At 46.1% G+C, this 18,285-nt stretch overlaps 1 protein-coding gene across 4 annotated transcripts in view; it reads right to left on the reverse strand.

Moving 5' to 3' along the window:
- tmem235b (transmembrane protein 235b) overlaps nt 1–7,723 on the reverse strand; it is a 106,391-nt gene extending 98,668 nt beyond the window's left edge. For 3 of the 4 annotated variants that reach the window (XM_073026260.1, XM_073026256.1, XM_073026258.1), the window contains exon 1: nt 7,434–7,723. In XM_073026260.1, the coding sequence (XP_072882361.1) occupies nt 7,434–7,617 (184 nt within the window). In that variant the 5' untranslated portion in view covers nt 7,618–7,723. The remainder of the gene's footprint in view (nt 1–7,433) is intronic. The other variant, XM_073026257.1, reaches the window with a different exon arrangement.
- Nucleotides 7,724–18,285: the final 10,562 nt, after the last annotated feature.

The following is an 18,285-nucleotide window of genomic DNA, read 5'->3' on the forward strand; positions in this document are numbered from 1 at the left end:
GTCTATAATTTGGCCCAGCATCATTGAAGGAACAGTGATATATTTCTAGGTCAGGATGGGCTATGGCTTGGAGGGCAACTTCTATATACTGGTGTTTACCTATCCAGAACATCGTCCACCTTAGTTTGATCTGCAAACTAACCAACCCACACTCCCACTTCCTCATCCGAGTCATTTCTAAAAATTACAAAGAGTACGGGTCCCAGAAAAGATTCCTGTGGAACATCACTGTTCACCAACCTCCAAGCAGAAAATACTCCATCTTCTACTATCCCTTTGCCTTCTGTGGACAAGCCAATTCTGAGACACTCAGCCAAGTTTCCATGGACCCATGCCTCATAACCCTCTCGATGAGCCTTCCATGGGGAACCTTGTCAAATGCCCAACTAAAATCCTATACACCAGATCCACTGCTCTACCTTCATCGACTTCTTTTGTAACCATCTCAAAAACTCAATCAAGCTCATGAGACACGACCTGCCTTCCACAAAATCAAGCTGATGATCTCTAATAAGACTGCTCCTCCAAAGGTTTGTAAACCCTGTCAATAAGAATCCTCTCCAATAGTCTGTCCGCCATTGACATCAGACTCACTGGTCTATAATTCTCAGGATTATCCCTATTAACTTTCTTGAACAATGGAACAACATTGCCATCCTCCAATCTTTTGGAATCACTCATGTGACCAGGTTGGATGCAAAGATCATTGACAACATCCCAGCAATCTCTTCCTTCACTTTCCATAGTAATCTGGGGCATTTCCTTTCTGACCCCAGGAACTTATCTATCCAAATGTCTTTCAGAAGGACATTCCAACACTACCTTTTCCTTCACCTCAACGTGCTCCAGGACATTAGCCTGTTCTACGCTGACCTCACATTCGTCAAGGTCAACCTCCATGGTGAACAATGAAGCAAAGTATTCATTAAGGACTGCCCCTAACCTCTCCTACCCTGAGGAAAAGGTTTCACCCTTCATCCCTGTGCAGTCCTACCTTCACTCTAGTCATCCTCTTGTTCTTCAGTAAGTCTAGAATACCTTGGGGTCTACCTTTATCTTCATCGCCAAGGCCTCCTCGTGTCATTTTCTAGCTTCTCTAAGTCCCTCTCTGAGCTCCTTCCTAACTACCTTATAATTTTCAGGATCCCTTCCTGTTCTTTAAGAATGCCTCCCCTTAACTAAATCTTCCACCTTGCTTGTCAACCATGATTCCTTTATTCAACCTGTCTCATGGGACAAACCTATCCAAAACTCCATGGAGTGCATCCTAAACAACCTCCACCCTGCTACAATGCATTTCCCTGGGAACATCTGTTCCCTATCTATGCGCCCACTTAACACTGCTATAAAATACTCCCCAATGTCGGCTGCTCCCATCTTTATAAATGGCAATGCTAGAAGTCGGAGTTTCGTGGTCATTCTCTCAATTTTGATGTTGTTTTTCCTTATTTCAAAATTGAAATAATTGGCCATCTTCCCTTCAGGTCTGTTTGAGTGCCACTGCGCGAGAAGGTTTCAAGAAGGCAGCTCCTCGCCACCTTCTCAAGGGCAACTAGGGATGGGCAATAAATGCCGGCTTAGCTGGCGACGCCCACATCCCGTAAATGAATAATAATTTTGTTTAATAGTCACCCCTGCAGATTCACTTTAGCAGCTCCCCGGTGGATCTATTTCAGGTCCTCTTTAGCAGCTCCCTGACTGATCCCTTCCAGATCCGCTTTAGCGGCTTTGGATCTCTTCCAGGTCCGCTTTAACTGCACCCCGATTGTCCCCGTTCAGGTTTGTTTGCGGCACCGCGCCATCGCACTTCGCGATCTGTTTTTTGCTAGTCTCCGATGTTAGCCACTTTTAGGATCTCTTTAGCACCGCCTTCAGTTCCGCTTTGGCGACGCCCTGATACTGTACCTCCTTCTTAGCGCCTCCGCTGCGTCGCTCTTTCAGTTCCCCGATGTACCCTCATCAGGTGCGCGCCTCAGTGTTACCCTCATCGCCCTTTCGGCTTCGTCTCTGCGGTCCCCGGTGTAGCCCCTTCAGCAGCCCAGCGCCATCACACTTCCGGGTCCGTTCCAGCGGGAATCTGGCAACGTTTCACTGCCTTTTTTTTCCACAACTGCTTGGACCAACCACCGCTCTGAGCAGAAAGTTGTTGATACGGCCTGAAAACTTCGCGGCACTTTACAAGTCTTTTTAGTGACATGCATACATTGAAAATTTAAAATGAAAATCCAGTATCAGATATTTTTGAGTTTATTTATTAATTGAATTGTGTGATTAAATACAACAAAAAATCTCTTACGTTTTGTAAATTTTTTTCTTGTCTCTTTATTACAAACCTGTTGTTTATAAGCACTGTACAGATTAATTTCGCATCCAGGTGCAAGATACCATATAACCATATAACAATTACAGCACGGAAACAGGCCGTCTCGGCCCTTCTAGTCCGTGCCGAACGCTTACTCTCACCTAGTCCCACCGACCTGCACTCAGCCCATAACCCTCCATTCCTTTCCTGTCCATATACCTATCCAATTTTACTTTAAATGACAATACCGAACCTGCATCTACCACTTCTACTGGAAGCTCGTTCCACACACCTACCACAACGTCCTAACCCTCATGAGATCATCCAAATTATTTCAGTCTGTTTCTGGATTTATAGTTGGTGGAATTCCAAGACTGGATCCACGTTCACAGTCAGCACTGGAAGCTTGAAATGTTCCAAGGATGTCAACAAGAATTGACAGTTCTTCAAATTCTTCTTTTCTAAGCTCGTAGTTCAACATATCAGTGGACATCTTAACTGAGCCCGTCTTAACCTTCTCAGAAACGACAAATTTGAAATCACGGTAATGCTGCGATATCTTCGGGGCACCGATTTCGTCATAGTTCGTCATAGTAGTTGAGGATGTTTTTGTCAAATCCCTCTCTCACCTAGAGGGGGTCAGTTGTGCTGTGAGGATTACATTCCTTGACTTCTCTAGTGCCTTTAACACCATCCAGCCCAAGATCTTAAGGCACAAACTAACGGAGATGGGAGTAGACTCTCACATGGTGGATTGGATAGTAGACTACTTGACAGATAGACCTCAGTATGTGCGGTTGGGAGACTGTAGGTCTGACACGGTGGTCAGCAGCACAGGAGCGCCGCAGGGAACCGTACTCTCTCCGGTCCTGTTCACCCTGTACACATCAGACTTCCAATATAACTCGGAGTCCTGCCATGTGCAGAAGTTCGCTGATGACACGGCCATAGTGGGGTGTGTCAGGAATGGACAGGAGGAGGAGTATAGGAAACTGATGCAGGACTTTGTGATATGGTGCAACTCAAACTACCTGCGTCTCAATATCACCAAGACCAAGGAGATGGTGGTGGACTTTAGGAGATCTAAGCCTCATATGGAGCCAGTGATCATTAATGGAGAATGTGTGGAGCAGGTTAAGACCTACAAGTATCTGGGAGTACAGTTAGACGAGAAGCTAGACTGGACTGCCAACACAGATGCCTTGTGCAGGAAGGCACAGAGTCGACTGTATTTCCTTAGAAGGTTGGCGTCATTCAATGTCTGTAGTGAGATGCTGAAGATGTTCTATAGGTCAGTTGTGGAGAGCGCCCTCTTCTTTGTGGTGGCGTGTTGGGGAGGAAGCATTAAGAAGAGGGACGCCTCACGTCTTAATAAGCTGGTAAGGAAGGCGGGCTCTGTCGTGGGCAAAGTACTGGAGAGTTTAACATCGGTAGCTGAGCGAAGGGCGCTGAGTAGGCTACGGTCAATTATGGAAAACTCTGAACATCCTCTACATAGCACCATCCAGAGACAGAGAAGCAGTTTCAGCGACAGGTTACTATCGATGCAATGCTCCTCAGACAGGATGAAGAGGTCAATACTCCCCAATGCCATTAGGCTTTACAATTCAACCGCCAGGACTTAAGAACTTTTTAAAAGCTATTATTAATGCTTTTTGAGATAGTGATTTAGACGCATATCATATTTTTTACTGAGTTAAGTATTGTATGTAATTAGTTTTGCTACAACAAGTGTATGGGACATTGGAAAAAAAAGTTGAATTTCCCCATGGGGATGAATAAAGTATCTATCTATCTATCTAACATTCTCTTTTCCAAATTCAAACTTATATTAGTGGCAAAGACGGCTATGTGCGCGGGAGCGTTTCGGTGACCGCGCGGCGCGCACCCGCGCAGCTTATGGGGTACCCCAGACTCTGGTGTTGAACTTCACTGGAACTGTGCAGAGGACCGTAGTCCGTGTTGGAAAGCGATGGGATATGTTAACCGCTTCTCATCCCCATCAGAGCAACAAAACGGTTCATTTGATGTTCGTATTCTATCCCACCATCTTTTGCATCCATTAGTTCATCCGTCACAGTTTCCACCGTCTTTAATGGCATCCCGCCAACAGATACGTCTTCTCCTTCCTTCCTTCACTCCCAGCATTGTGAAGAAGCCATTCCCTTCACTACTCCCTTATTTGCAATTCCGCCTCATCTATCCTCTCACGCACAAGGCACAACACATATTATTTTACCTCGTCCCTTCCGGGGTCTCCCAACCCGGGGTCCAACGGACCCTTCGGTTAATGCTAGAGGTCCATGGCGTAAAAAGATATTGGGGGACCCCTGAGACACCACCCAACGTTGCAAGCATTCCTTCTGGATAAAGCAGTAGTTCAGTCTTCTTCCCGTCTAGTGCACTACCTCCCAAGCTCATGACGGTGGTCTCCTCTATGCTGAAGCAGCCAAGGGTGACTGTTGTGCCGAGCATCTCCGTTTAGTCTGCAAAGGCCATAGCGACCTTTCAGTTGCCCGTCACCCGCCCCTCTCAGTCCCACTCTGAAAATATTTTGTGGAGAATTAAAGGCGGTGGGATTGAGCGCATCCATTGAGGAATTTGAATGCAAATGGGTGCTGACATCGCTACAACACTGTACGCATTGTTTATGTCAGCGCCAGTGTATTTAACCGTTGTATATTTAAGTAAGCGTTAAGTATACTTAAACATGGTTTATGTCAGCCTGTTCATCTACAGAATAATTTTTGTTCTGTTCATATCATTGTATTAATTGTATGTGCTGTGTGTGATATATTACTGCGGTCCCAGAGAAAGGTTGTTTCCGTTTAGGTGTGTGCATGTCTACGGGTGAATGGTAATGAACTTGATATTGGGACTACCTACTTCAACGCTTTCTGACTGGGCAAGAAGGTAGCTAGTGGAGTACAACTCGAGAACGTGTGAAATTATCCACGTTGGGAGCTTTTACTAAATGGTGAGACAGATACTGAGATCACAAGTAGGGCTGTCCTTGGACTCAAAAAACAGACAAGTTAATAATCTGCAGCGAAACCAAAGTGATTAGGAGGAATATTTTAATTTTTATCCTAACTGTAGGCTGTAGATGTTTTGTGGCATCTGTCCAAGATTTCACAGCTGGGGTTCCATGCGCTGTTTTCATCTCCTTTGCCATGAGGAAGATTCACTTCAAACGCTGGCTGTTAATTTCCCCCCACAGATGCTGTTTGTTTCTCTTTCGCTCCAGATTTCCGTAACTGCAGTCTTTTCTGTCTTCAATCGATTGTTTTCTGTGACCGGAGGACTATCCAGTCAGCCGGAATTAAGCGAAACAGGCCTTCGGCGTTTGTAAGAATGGGAGCTGATCTTATTGAAACAGACACAACTCGCAGAACATTAGATTGTTCCCACTGGCGGGACTGTCAACAGTCAGAGGTCACGTGCGTAATGGTCAACAGCTTACCCTGGGCCAAATGAGGGGAAATGTGCCGTGGGACGGCATGGTAGTGGTTAGTGCAATCGCCGCACAGCGCCAGAGATCGGTACTTCCGCAGATGACCGTGGAGTTTCCACGTTGTCCCCGTGATTGCATGGGTTCCCTCCGGGCGATCTGGTTTCCTCCCAAATGCCGAGGTCCTACCACTGGGGTTGGTGAGTTTTGGCAACATGCCCCTGAGGGCCGAGCAACACACACAAAACGCTGGAGGAACTCAGCAGCCCGGACAACCTCGCTAGCTCTCGAGGTTGGTCGTTGACGACGCATTTCCCTGTGTTTCGGCAAACAAAGCTAATTTCAAAAAAACTCCGGTGTATAATCAAACCACATAGAGGCTGAGGCTGAGAAGCAGATTTAAGAGCGAAATCAATAGCTGGGCATGAAGGGAATCGAAAGATGCGTGAACAGAACTGGATTGTGTTGTTGTTGGGAAAGTTCTTCTCGAGCAGATGCGAAGGACCCTCCTTAAGCAGAAGCTGAGAGGTTTTGTGCCTTCTCCCTCAGACCTTGAGCAATACGTTGGTGAAAACGGCTGTCTGGAACCACAGCTGGAATCAGCCGTTCAATGCTAAACCTGTAGGTTCCTAACACCGAGCAAGGCAAAGTGATTAGGAAGAATAATTTATGGGCCTCAAATTGTGTGCTGAAGCCTCATTTCAACAGGCACGCTTATTACTACCTACCCCATACCTGTTTTGATCCATTACCCACTGAGAGTTCACTTACTTCATAATTGGTCTACTGACTCCGGCTGTGTTTCAATGATTAATGGTCCAGGGCCATCAGACCATTATATCACGATCAACGTCGTGAAATCTTAATTGGAATCCAGCATAAATCCCCGCGTGAGAAACCCTGGCTTCTCCTCTCCCATTCAAACCGCCGCTTGCTCAGTCTCACCCTCCCAGTGGCGTCCGGCGTTAATCAGCAGTGGTTTCTTGTCCAATGGATCGTGTTTTTTATATACACTCGTCCCAAAGATACACAGGGAAGGGGTAATCTGCCTCGTTAATATCAGAACTGTTGCGAGAGCGGCTGACGATAGGATTCGGAGCAATCTTTGCCGTTGTTACATTACTCAACAAATTCGTCAATAGCTGTTCGGTATACTAGTTGAAATTTCCTGGCTTGATCCTTCGCGATTAAGGGGAGGTAAAATTCTGTGATTTAATCCCGATTGGCGACGGGATTCACCTGCGAATGGCCCGGGTTTATATATCTCTGTCTTTCGGGAGCGCTCTCGCCGCTGCTGATAAACTTCACTGATCATACATAACGTCAGGGAATAAGATTCTGAATTTCAACATGCAGAAAGGGAACGGCAGCCACTGGTAATTAATTATCTCTGAGAACCCGTACTCACCTCGGAAGATTATTTTCCACAAAATTCCCTCCCATTAACAACATTAGAGCTAGTCCGGACAATGCCGCGGAAAGTCAACTCCGACAACACACTTCGAGACTAAGGAACTATGGCAAATTTTATAAAATATTATCGATGCTGTTATAAGCGGTTCCAGCAGAATAAAAGGAAATACTCGAGGAAATACTCGGCAATTAAGATTCTGAAATACACATCAATGCAATAACGTCACAGTGACTGCTGGTTAGTCGGATATCGCTAGGATATTTTACCTTCGCAGATTCTCCACAGCCCAGAATGGGAGTTTAAATCTTCCCAGCCCTCCCCATTGTTGTAACGGGAATCCGACACGTCGATAACGTACCAATAATCCGTGGCGATCGCGACCGTCAGGAACACGAAACTTAGGAGCCCCGTTAACCCGGCGGTCACGCAGACCGTTCCGAGAGCCATCATACCGAGTCTCGCAGGCTGTGTCGGGCGAGATCATTTTGTTGGCTTGAGACCACCCCTCCCCACACCCGCTGCATTTCCCCGTCGGCTCGCTTCCTCCTCTGATCGATCGAATTTCCCAACCCATGCAGGAGAAAGGGACAGGGCTCAAATGAAAATTACTTACCAAATGATTATAAATACCCCGTCCTTTCCCTCACTTACAAGTTTTGGGACATCTACATTATTCCTCTTGCTGGATATCAGCGTCAAGATCAGTTCAGATGATCTGAACGAACCGAAAGCTTTGAGAGTCCCATCTGGAAGGTTGTCCCTTAGGGGCATGGGGTGGGAAATTCGATCGATCAGAGGAGGAAGCGTATATGACAAGAGTATTTATTCAGGTCGCTAACATTAGTCATACGTCGGCCATGGGTCCCGGGGCAAGGGCAGCAGGCCAACCCCATGAAGGATCTGGGTCCGAAACGTCGACTCTTTATTTCTCTCCATAGAGTGAGTGTGTGTGTGTGTTTTTTTTTGCTCCGGTTCCGATACAGCTCGGTACCCCGGACATCTAACAGGCTGCGGACACTGGAATCAGGAGCCACAGGCAATCTGCAGGAGCGACTCAACGGGTCGAGCAGCGTCTGTGATGGGAAAGGAATTGTCGACGTTTTAGACGGAAACCCTATGGTAGCTCGTTGTTTTACGGGTGGTTCATTGCAACCTAGAGATTTTCACTGTCAGTCACCCATGGAAAAGAAAGGGCTAAAAGCATTTTTTAAAGAAGAGTTGTCTCCGGTTGTTGAGGTCTCCGCTTCAACGTAACTGTGTAAAGCGTGTTCCCCATTTCCCTTTCTCAGTGTCCTTAACCGCCGGCACCGACAGAACTTTACAATATGATCAGATTAGATTAATACCACATGCCATAAGATATAGGAGCAGAATTAGGCCACTGGCCCATCGAATCTGCTCCGCCATTTCATCACGGCTGATCCAATTTTACTCTCAGCCCCAATCTCCTGCCTGCTTGTGTTTTTGTGCTGTTTTACATAGTTTCAGTGTAGTTTTTGTACTGTTTCATGTAGTACCATGGTCCTGAAAAACGGTGTCTCATTTTTACTGTGTACTGTACCAGCAGTTATGGTTGAAATGACAATAAAAAGTGACTTGACTTCTTGTATTCCTTCGTGCCCTGACCAATGAAGAATCAATCAACCTCTGCCTTAAATATACATAAAGACTTGGCCTGTGGCAAAGACCAGGGTTCACTGATGTTCCTCGCTCACATAGTGAGTGATATATAAGTTGTTAATAAATACCGAGTTACACGTAAAAATGGTGGAGGAACATTAGATAGATAGATAGATAGATAGATAGATTACTTTATTCATCCCCATGGGGAAATTCAACTTTTTTTTTCCAATGTCCCATACACTTGTTGTAGCAAAACTAATTACATACAATACTTAACTCAGTAAAAAATATGATATGCATCTAAATCACTATCTCAAAAAGCATTAATAATAGCTTTTAAAAAGTTCTTAAGTCCTGGCGGTTGAATTGTAAAGCCTAATGGCATTGGGGAGTATTGACCTCTTCATCCTGTCTGAGGAGCATTGCATCGATAGTAACCTGTCGCTGAAACTGCTTCTCTGTCTCTGGATGGTGCTATGTAGAGGATGTTCAGAGTTATCCATAATTGACCGTAGCCTACTCAGCGCCCTTCGCTCAGCTACCGATGTTAAACTCTCCAGTACTTTGCCCACGACAGAGCCCGCCTTCCTTACCAGCTTATTAAGACGTGAGGCGTCCCTCTTCTTAATGCTTCCTCCCCAACACGCCACCACAAAGAAGAGGGCGCTCTCCACAACTGACCTATAGAACATCTTCAGCATCTCACTACAGACATTGAATGACGCCAACCTTCTAAGGAAATACAGTCGACTCTGTGCCTTCCTGCACAAGGCATCTGTGTTGGCAGTCCAGTCTAGCTTCTCGTCTAACTGTACTCCCAGATACTTGTAGGTCTTAACCTGCTCCACACATTCTCCATTAATGATCACTGGCTCCATATGAGGCTTAGATCTCCTAAAGTCCACCACCATCTCCTTGGTCTTGGTGATATTGAGACGCAGGTAGTTTGAGTTGCACCATATCACAAAGTCCTGTATCAGTTTCCTATACTCCTCCTCCTGTCCATTCCTGACACACCCCACTATGGCCGTGTCATCAGCGAACTTCTGCACATGGCAGGACTCTGAGTTATATTGGAAGTCTGATGTGTACAGGGTGAACAGGACCGGAGAGAGTACGGTTCCCTGCGGCGCTCCTGTGCTGCTGACCACCGTGTCAGACCTACAGTCTCCCAACCGCACATACTGAGGTCTATCTGTCAAGTAGTCCACTATCCAATCCACCATGTGAGAGTCTTTATGATGACTGGAAAGGAAGAGGACAGAAGCCAGAATAAGTAGGTAGGAGGAAGGGACAGAGTGGAGAGGGAAGGTCCTGATGAAGAGTCTCTGTCCGTAATGCCTCTCTATAGATGCTGCCTGACCTGCTGAGTCCCTCCAGCATTTTTATGTTGCTCTGGATTTACAGCATCTGCAGGATCTCTTGTGTTGACAATAAAATTAAACTGTAGGGCAGCACGGTTGCATAGTGGTTAGCACAACACTTTACAGTACCAGTGACCTGGGTTCAATTCCGGCCACTGCCTGTGATGAGTTTGTACGTTCTCCCCATGACTGCAGGGGTTTCCTCCGGGTGCTCCGGTTTCCTCCCACAGTCCAAGGGCGTACTGGTTGGTAGGTTAATTGTTCATTGTAAATTCTCTCACAATCAGGCTAGGATTAAATAGGTGGGATGGTGTAGTTCGAAGGGCTGGAAGGGCCTATTGCACGCCGCACCACTAAATAAATAAAATAGGTAAAACAACAGAATGGCCCGTGGACAGAATCACAGTGAAAAATGCCAAAGTGTCAATCAGGCGGAATTAAGAGACGGAGCAGCACAGCTAGCGGATGTCCAAGGGCTGGCTGGTTCTGAAGTCTGATAGCGGCGGCAGAGAGCTCGCTCACTCAGCAAAAGAAAGCCGTGCAGACACTGGAAATCTGAAATTAAGAATCAAACAGAAAATGCTGGAAACTTTCAGTGCATCAGGCCCCACCGGTATAGTGAGAACTCTAACACGTTTGTCCATGGCTTCCCCTAATGCCACGATGAGGCCAAACTCAGGTGGGAGAAGGAACAGCTCTGCGTAGCCTCCAGTCCGATGACATGAACATCGATTTCTCCTTCTGGTAAAAAAAATCTGTCAACTCCTTTCTCCCCCTCCCCTCTTTTTCCATTCGCATTCTGGTTACCCTCTCACCCCATCTCTTGTCCTCTCTGCCCAGCACCTCCCTCCCCTTTCTTCCATGGTCCACTGCCCTCTCCTATCAGAGTCCTTCTCCTTCAGCACTGTAACTCTCCCCTCCCAGCTTCTTCCTTCACCCACCCGACTATCACCTAGCACCTGAAAGCCTGTACTCCTCCCCTTACCCCTCCACCCCACCTTCTTCTTTTCCCTTCATTTCCAGTCTGACGAAGGATCTCAGCCAGAAACGTTGACCTGTCGAGTTCCTCCAGCATTTTGTGCGAGTCGCTCTGGTACATATCCAGCTCTGGTTCTCTTTTACACTCTCTGTAAATGTTGTCTGATTTGCATTTTCTGTTTAAGTTTCTCTCACTCAGCAAGTTGTTACCCTTGCTCTTGGTTTCCCCATATTCAGGAGCCTGACAGCAGATTGTTTATCAGGGCAGCACACACAAGAGGCTGCAGGAATCAGCAGGTCGGGCAGCATCTGTGGAAATGAGTAAGCGATGGACATTTCAGCCCGAGACCCTTCTTCAGGACTGGAAAGGAAGGGGGAAGGTGCCAGAATTTAAAAGGTGGGGGGAGGGGAAGGAGGATAGCTAGAAGGTGATAGGTGAAGCCAGGTGGAGAGGAAGGAGTCTGATAGGAGAGGAGTGTGAATCATAGAAGAAAGAGGAGGAGGAGGGGACCTGGAGGGAAGTGATTGACAGGTGAGAAGAGCTAAGAGGCCAGAGTGGGGAATTGAAGAAGGGGGTAAACACCAAGTACACTGCGGATGCTGTGGTAAAATCAACACGTATAAACACACTGGAGGAACTCAGCAGGTCGGGCAGCATCCGCAGAAACGAGCAGTCAACGTTTTGGGCCGAGACCCTTCGTCAGGACTGAAGAAAGAGGGGGCAGGGGCCCTATAAAGAAGGTGGGGGGAGGGTGGGAAGGAGAAGGCTGGTGGGTGCCAGGTGGAAAACCAACCAGAGGAAGGATCAAGGGGTGGGGGTGGGGAAGCAGGGAGGGGATAGGCTGGAAAGGTGAAGGGATGTAAGGGGAAAGCACTATGGGTAGTAGAAGAAGGCAGAATCATGAGAGAGGTGATAGGCAGCTGGAGGAGGAGGCAGAGTGAAAGTGGGATGGGGGAAGGGAGAGGGAGGGAATTACCGGAAGCTGGAGTATTCGATGTTCATACCAAGGGACTGGAGACAGGGAAAATTTTTTTTACCAGAAGGGGAAATTGATATATTTGCCATTAGGTTGGAGGCCACCCAGGTGGAATGTAAGGTGTTACTCCTCCACGCAGAGGGAGACCTCATCTTGGCACAAGACGAGGGCATGGACCAACATGTCAGGTAGAGGTTAAGATATGGCAGTAGGATCCCTTCGAAGATGATGGAAGTTGCAGAGGATGGTGCATTGGATACGGAGGCTGAAGGGGTGGTAGATAAGGACAAAAGGAACTCCGTCACTGTTAAGGTGGCGGGAAGATGGGGTGAGCGTGGATGCTCGGGAAATGGAAGAGATGCAGGTGAGGGCAGTATCAATGGTGGAGGAAAAGGCGCCCCATTCTTTGAAGAAAGAGGACTCTTCCGACATCCTGGAAAGGAAAGTCACATCCTGGGAATAGATGTGGTAGAAACGAAGCAACTGAGAAAGTGGAATAGCATTTTGACAGGAGCCAGGGTGGGAAGAGGTGTAGTCAAGATAACCAGTACATTTATAAAAGATGTCAGTCGACACTTTGTCACCAACGATGGAGATGGAGCGATTGAGAAAAGGGGAGGGAGGTGTCAAATGGACCAAGTGAATAACCAGGGTTAGAGACCATCCAAACCAATAGTAGCGATGTCTGTGGGCAGAAATGGAGCAAAGTGCTTCAATCTCACTAGATCCTTCACTGAAAGAAACCTAAAGCACTGCAGATGCTGTATATCCAAAATAAAAACTGATCAAAAGTCTAGAATATTAACTGTTTCTCTCTGCCTGACCTGCAGAGTGTCTCTGACATTTTCTCTTTTATATCCAATTCTGCCTATTCTCTATCTTGTCAGCTGATAGCTGCTTCATATTATAAGGCCACGTGAGATTCCTCTTCTGTAGACTTCTGCTAATAAAAACAATTCCCAGAACAGCCAGATTTTGGGAATGTGTAACTAATTTCACAGAAATGAACCTTTACCGAGTTTGGCATTTTTAAACCATTTTCTGCAGTACCAGGGGTACCACAAAATACATCACCATTTGGTTGTTCAAATAATATCCCAATGGTAGAGGTATAGAAGTTAATTACTTCAAAGATAGAGCTTGAAGTTAGTTGATATTAGGCTCAATAACAAAGTGATTTGCTATGTCACCAAAGACTCTAGCAATTTTCTATAGATATACCGTGGAGAGTACTTTAACTGGTTGCATCCCCATCTGGTATGGAGGAGCCACTGTAGAGGATTGGAAAAAGTTGCTGAGGGTTGCAAACTCAGTCAGCTCCATCATGGGCACTAGCCGTCCCAGCAATGAGGTTATCTTCCAAAGGCGATGCCTCAAAAAGGCAGAATCCATCATGAAGGACCCCCAGGACATGCTCTCTTCTTATACCACTACCATCAGAGAGGAGGTACAGGAGCCTGAAGACACACATTCAACATTTTAGGAACAGCTTCTACCCCTCTGCCATCAAATTTCTGAACAGGCAATGAAGCAACTCATGAACTATTTTTGCTCTATTTTGGTACTAGTTATTGAATTTAATTATATACAGTACTGTGTAAAAGTCTTGTGCACATATATATGGTTAGGGTGCCTAAGACCTTTGCACAGTACTGGAGTAATCATAAGTATTGCACTGACACACACACACACACACACACACACACACACACACACACACACACACACACACACACACACACACACACACACACACACACACACACACACACACACACACACACGTACGTGATGATAAACCTGATTCTGATATGAAGCTCTATTGTGGACTGAGAGTGGGACAGGGAGAGAGGAATCATGGTTGGGAAAAGGGGAAGGGAGAGGGGAGGGAGCAGGAAGCACCAGAGAGACATTCTGTGAGGATTAATAAACTAATTGTTTGGAATTAAATGGCCTTGTCTGGTGTCTCAGGGTTGGGTGTGTCTGCCCCCGGCATTCCTTCTGTGCCATCTGTCCCACACCCCTCCCATATCACTCCACCCTCGCCATTCCCAACCTCCTTCAGTTTTGCCAGGTTTACAAACTCATTCTCCGCTCCACATTAACAAATACAGCACTGTGCAAAAGTCCTAGGCACTGTGTGTGTGTGTGTGTGTGTGTGTGTGTGTGTGTGTGTGTGTGTGTGTGTGTGTGTGTGTGTGTGTTCCTATGACTTTTGCATAGTACTCTGTTTTTCTAGATATAACTGTAATTGTAATTTATGTTGTTTTACTGCTGCTGCAAAGCAACAAATTTCATGACGTATGTCGGTGATAATAAACCTGACTGTGTCAGGAACGGGGGTCGGATGGACCCAAACGCAGGACGCAGACACTGAAGTACCAGGGGGAGGACAGGATGGGGATGCCATGGCATGTAAGGGTTAATGCAGGCAGGGCTAGATCCAAGAGTTCAAATGAGGCAGGCGGGCAGATTCCTCATGGCGGGCCACAGGGATCCTGGGCAGGGCCGCCTCCCAGGCGGGCACACAGAAGCCTGGGCCAGTCGCGGACACCTGGGCATGTGCGGGGCACAACCCTTAGGGAGCAATAGGTGGAAGGGGCAGAACCCCTACCGGGCAGAGGCAGTCCAGCCAGACCCGCCCGACGGAGGCAACGGGTAGGAAGCTGGGTCCAGGGTAAGCAGCAAAACTACAGTGATCCACCGGGTACATTGGTAAATTGGGAAAGGCAACCGACAGCGTGGCAGCGCAAGCAAGGAGAATAAGGCGGAACAGCGGGACCAGCGCACAGGCGAGAAGCAGGGGAACAAGACCAACCGGATAGAGCATATACAGACCAGACCAGACCAGTCCAGCAACCAGGGCAGAGCAGGATACAGAACAAAACGACCACCCGCCCGGTCTCCGTCCCACGGCCCCTTATAGTGCCTCCTTGATCCAGGCTGATCTTAACAGGCACAAAGGGGCCGGGAGGGACAGCTGCAAGACCCGGAGTCCATATCACTCGGACCAGATCGAGACCTGGAACACGGATGCAGGACCGGACCGGACCGGACCCTGACACTCTAGGAGCTGATGCTGTCAGTGATACCCAATACTTACATTTCAATGCGATTAAACGTATAAAATTCTAAAGGGATTGGACAGGCTAGATGCAGGAAGATTGTTTCCGATGTTGGGGAAGTCCAGAACGAGGGGTCACAGTTTAAGGATAAAGGGGAAGCCTTTTAGGACCGAGATGAGGAAAAACTTCTTCACACAGAGAGTGGTGAATCTGTGGAATTCTCTGCCACAGGAAACAGTTGAGGCCGGTTCATTGGCTATATTTAAGAGGAAGTTAGATATGGCCCTTGTGGCTAAAGGGATCGGGGGTATGGAGAGAAAGCAGGTACAGGGTTCTGAGTTGGATGATCAGCCATGATCATACTGAATGGTGGTGCAGGTTTGAAGGGCCGAATGGCCTACTCCTGCACCTATTTTCCATGTTTCTATGTTTCTAAAAGGTTGCTCGCATGGAGATATAGAGTTCAGTCACCAAACTATCACAGCAGTCACTGTAAATGTTATTGCAAATATGCAATTTTGTGTAATTGGAGACACTAAAGGTATCATTACTCAGGTTAATAAAAAGCGTACCTTTCAGTCATGTTTTGTTCATTTCAGAAGCAAAGCAAATCCAGTTACACAATGGGCACTAAAAGCAGAAATAGTTATTATGCCTTGATGTTGAGGCATCAAAGTAAGAGAGCACTGTGAAAACAGCTTACTATTGTCATTTTTCAACTTCAGGAGCTTTTCTCAAACTAAAAACTCCTTAAAGTTTGCAGCTAATGACATAGAAGAGTACAGCACAGGAACAGGCCCTTCGGCCCATTATGTTGTGCTGTATTGTTCTTTGTTCCTTAATAATCCTTCTCATGAATTTCTCTAAGAATCATCACTTAGTTGTGGTGGAGAGGCTTGTGAGTTTCTGAGATCCTGAGAGCAACACCCTCTGGAGTTCTGCCATCTACTTCTTTGAAGGTCAAGGGGAAGGTTCTAGGCAAAGAATGATGCAACCAAGACTTCAGTGGTGGAGATGACGACGCAGTGTCAGTGAAGCTGGAGAAAGGCTGCAGCAGGGACAGGTCCCCAGCTAAATCCATTAAGGGAATCCACCTTAACATCCGGGATTAAATCCCATGGTAGTCAGCATGTGATGAAGGGGTCAGGCCTGGATCGACCTCTACAGCCACCTGAGGACCCACCTATAGACAACCCCTTAGGAGAACATCATACTTGACTGTATCTCGTCTAATTATGAAGGCAACATCCAGGAAGAAGGTTTCTTAATTGTAATCAAGCTTGACATTTATACAGCTACAAATTACTCACATGCGAAAGATTTGTATTTCAGATAAGAGCACCTTTCAATGTGCAATCATCATTATCAGACTCTCAAAAACAATGGACTCTGAAGAACTGGATGACTGTTGATTTAAAACTGACGTATTTTATATGTCACAATTTCAATAGCAACAATATCTACCATTAAGCAAGTTAACCCACTTGAACTATTGTTAAAGGCTTGTTTAGAATTCTTGTTTAATTTAGCCTGAATCCAGCAATTGCTGCGCACTTCACCTAATCCTACAGGGGAATGCTTGCAAAAGCACGACCATTAATACAATTTCTGAAAGGGCATTGCCTGCAAATGAGATTATGTGTTTCCAATGCAATCGAGGCACATGCCAAAGTATATTTTCACAAATACGAGCAGGCCTTCAAAATTAATTAATCTGCTCCAAGCAAGTTCAGGTACCAATTCAGAATCACATCAATATAGCCTAATTATGTCCTCAAATTCCATCTAGTTTAAATCATCTGTCACAAAGAGTCAATGATTATCACTTCAGCACCACCAGTCCAATTGGTGATCTTACCTGCACTACTGTATCTAAAATGCAACCAGTTTGCACACTGATCAGAGGTAAAACCTGCTCATTCCCTGTCTGTATGGTTTGAAACTGTAATGAACAATTAATAGGTTTAATAATATACCAGAGAAATAAAGTTCCCGTTAAATATGAATATTTAAATCAGAGATAGGAATCAATGCTTGACATTAAACAGGGATCAAAGATTTCTGTAATTAAAATGGATTACATTTAAAGGGAATTTTACAAATGAAGTTAAGATCTTTAACTTACCTTGCTTGTAAGAAGTTTGTAAGTTTTGAGGAGATGCCCTCCAATGTTGCTGGATTCTGGAGTACATAGTCCTCATCAGTTCAGTCACCCCTCATGGTACTTTTTGCCATTCACTAGAAATCTGCTCAGAAGGAGCTTAATTCATAGGTAAGCAGGAAGCTTTAGAAGTTGATACTTGGCTACATTTAATGGAAGTTTGAATAAATACCTGGATGGAAGAGGTATGAGAGGTTATGGTCCATTTCTGGATTGATGGGATGAGACAGAATAACAGTTCAGCATAGACTAGATGGGCCAAAGGGCCTGTTTCTCTGCTGTAATGATCTAAGACTCTGTGGGTAAAAACCTTTTCTCAATAGGGAGGTGAAAGGAGCGCTCAACATCTGTGCCTTCATAGATCAGGAAACAGCATCAAAAAATTAGGACATTACGTTGCAACCTTGCAAAAGACTGGCTAGACTGAGCTTGGAATATTGTGTGCACTTTTGGCTGCTGTACCATGGTAAAATTGAGATGGCGCTGGAGGGAGTGCAGAGGAGACTCAACAGGATATTGCCTTGATTGGAGAACTTCAATTACAGAGAAATTAAATAGACCGGGCTTGTTTTCCTTCAAGATGTCATGATCGGATGACACGGTCGCATAGTGGTTAGTACAATGCTATTACAGCTCAGGGCTTTCTGTAAGTCAGACTTCAGTTCTGGCACCATCTGTAAGGAGTTTGTACGCTCTCCCTGTGAACTACGTGGGTTTCCTCCAGGTGCCCTGGTTTGCTCCCACAGTCAAAAGATGCACCGGTTAGTAGGTGAACTGGTCATTGTAAATGGTCCTGTGATTAGGCTCGGGTTAAACAGGTGGGCTGCTGGGTGGTGCAGCTTGCTGGGCTGCAAGAGCCTGTTCCACACTGTATCTCTAAAAAATTAAATAAACTATACAAAATTATGAGAAGAAACGATAAGGCTGATAATCAAAATAATTTTCCCATT

This window comes from Hemitrygon akajei, chromosome 22, assembly GCF_048418815.1.
Source record: "Hemitrygon akajei chromosome 22, sHemAka1.3, whole genome shotgun sequence".
Classification (NCBI taxonomy): domain Eukaryota; kingdom Metazoa; phylum Chordata; class Chondrichthyes; order Myliobatiformes; family Dasyatidae; genus Hemitrygon; species Hemitrygon akajei.